Genomic DNA, 1,077 nt, shown 5'->3' with positions numbered 1-1,077 from the left:
AAACAGAGATTAGATCTGAAGCCAGGAAGAGGAGAAAACGTCAAAGGTAAAACCATTACACACACACACACAGGCAGAGCAGTTTTAATTGGAACCGGAAAGCAATGTCTAATACGGAGCAGTTAGTTGGAAACAAAGGAAGTAGTAAGTGTTTATGTAGAAATTAAGACAGTATAGGTATTCCTCCCCTTTTTAGGGGGCTGTTCACGCCCATTGGAGCATAGAGGACAATTCGAGGACGGACGGACTGAAGGACCAATCACGGGAGAGTTAAGTCTAAACCACGGCTTCTCCCCAACAGTTTTTGACCAATTAGATAGTAGGACCTTTTCATACAAATATTGTATACCGACAAGTTGAGGACAGTCTTTTCTGTTTATCCTAAACAAGGAAGATCCATGTGCACATGCTTATTTTGATGCGTTAATGCATAATAAATTTCACCCTGTGAAATATCCTTACACATCCAAATATCCTTAAGAACTCTCCTCACACTGTTCACGGGGTTTCAGCAAAAACTCTTAAGAGCGGAAGTTTTTCTGCTGGATTTGGATTAAACGTCCATCGACCAAAGAAAGACAGAAGATCCTTGTGTTCACTGACCTGACAGCTGGAAACACAGACGTCATGTTGGTCTCATTAACAAAGAGCTGAAGCCAACATAGACATTTGGAGCCCAACATGTGGAGAACTGGTTCAATCAGCAGCTTCAATACGGGCTTAATGAAACCTGTCAAGTGTTTGGGTTTTATATTGTCTGTGTGTAAAGTGTGTGTCTTTACTCTCATGCTTCAGCTTTGTGTTGCTTTATAATGTTGATGGCCACATTTGGACTCACCGAGCCTTTCTGCAGTTCCTCACAGCTGGGACCAGTCTCTGTCGTCCCTCCTTTGACATCTTGTACTGCTGCAGGTCCAACTCATCCAGAACCTCCTCTGACATCTGCAGCATGTAGGCCAGAGCTGTGCACTGGATCTCAGAGAGTTCCTGCTCTGACCTGGTCTCTGACTTCAGGAACTCTTGGATCTCCTGATGGACTGAGTGGTCGTTCAGCTCCATCAGACAGTGGAAGATGTT

At 43.9% G+C, this 1,077-nt stretch overlaps 1 protein-coding gene across 1 annotated transcript in view; it reads right to left on the bottom strand.

Annotated features, from left to right (window-relative positions):
* Window positions 1–819: 819 nt before the first annotated feature.
* Window positions 820–1,077, bottom strand: part of LOC109953777 (protein NLRC3-like) — a gene marked incomplete at its 5' end in the record, with an annotated part of 950 nt that continues 692 nt past the window's right edge. Inside the window, 1 exon segment of the mRNA XM_020589239.1 lies at window positions 820–1,077. This exon segment is cut by the window's right edge and continues 53 nt beyond it. Within this exon segment, the coding sequence (XP_020444895.1) occupies window positions 835–1,077 (243 nt within the window).

Source organism: Monopterus albus, unplaced genomic scaffold (genome assembly GCF_001952655.1).
Source record: "Monopterus albus unplaced genomic scaffold, M_albus_1.0 scaffold1304.1, whole genome shotgun sequence".
Taxonomy (NCBI): domain Eukaryota; kingdom Metazoa; phylum Chordata; class Actinopteri; order Synbranchiformes; family Synbranchidae; genus Monopterus; species Monopterus albus.
Note: the sequence above shows the minus strand (reverse complement) of the source record. Positions and strands in the feature narration are given on the sequence as shown.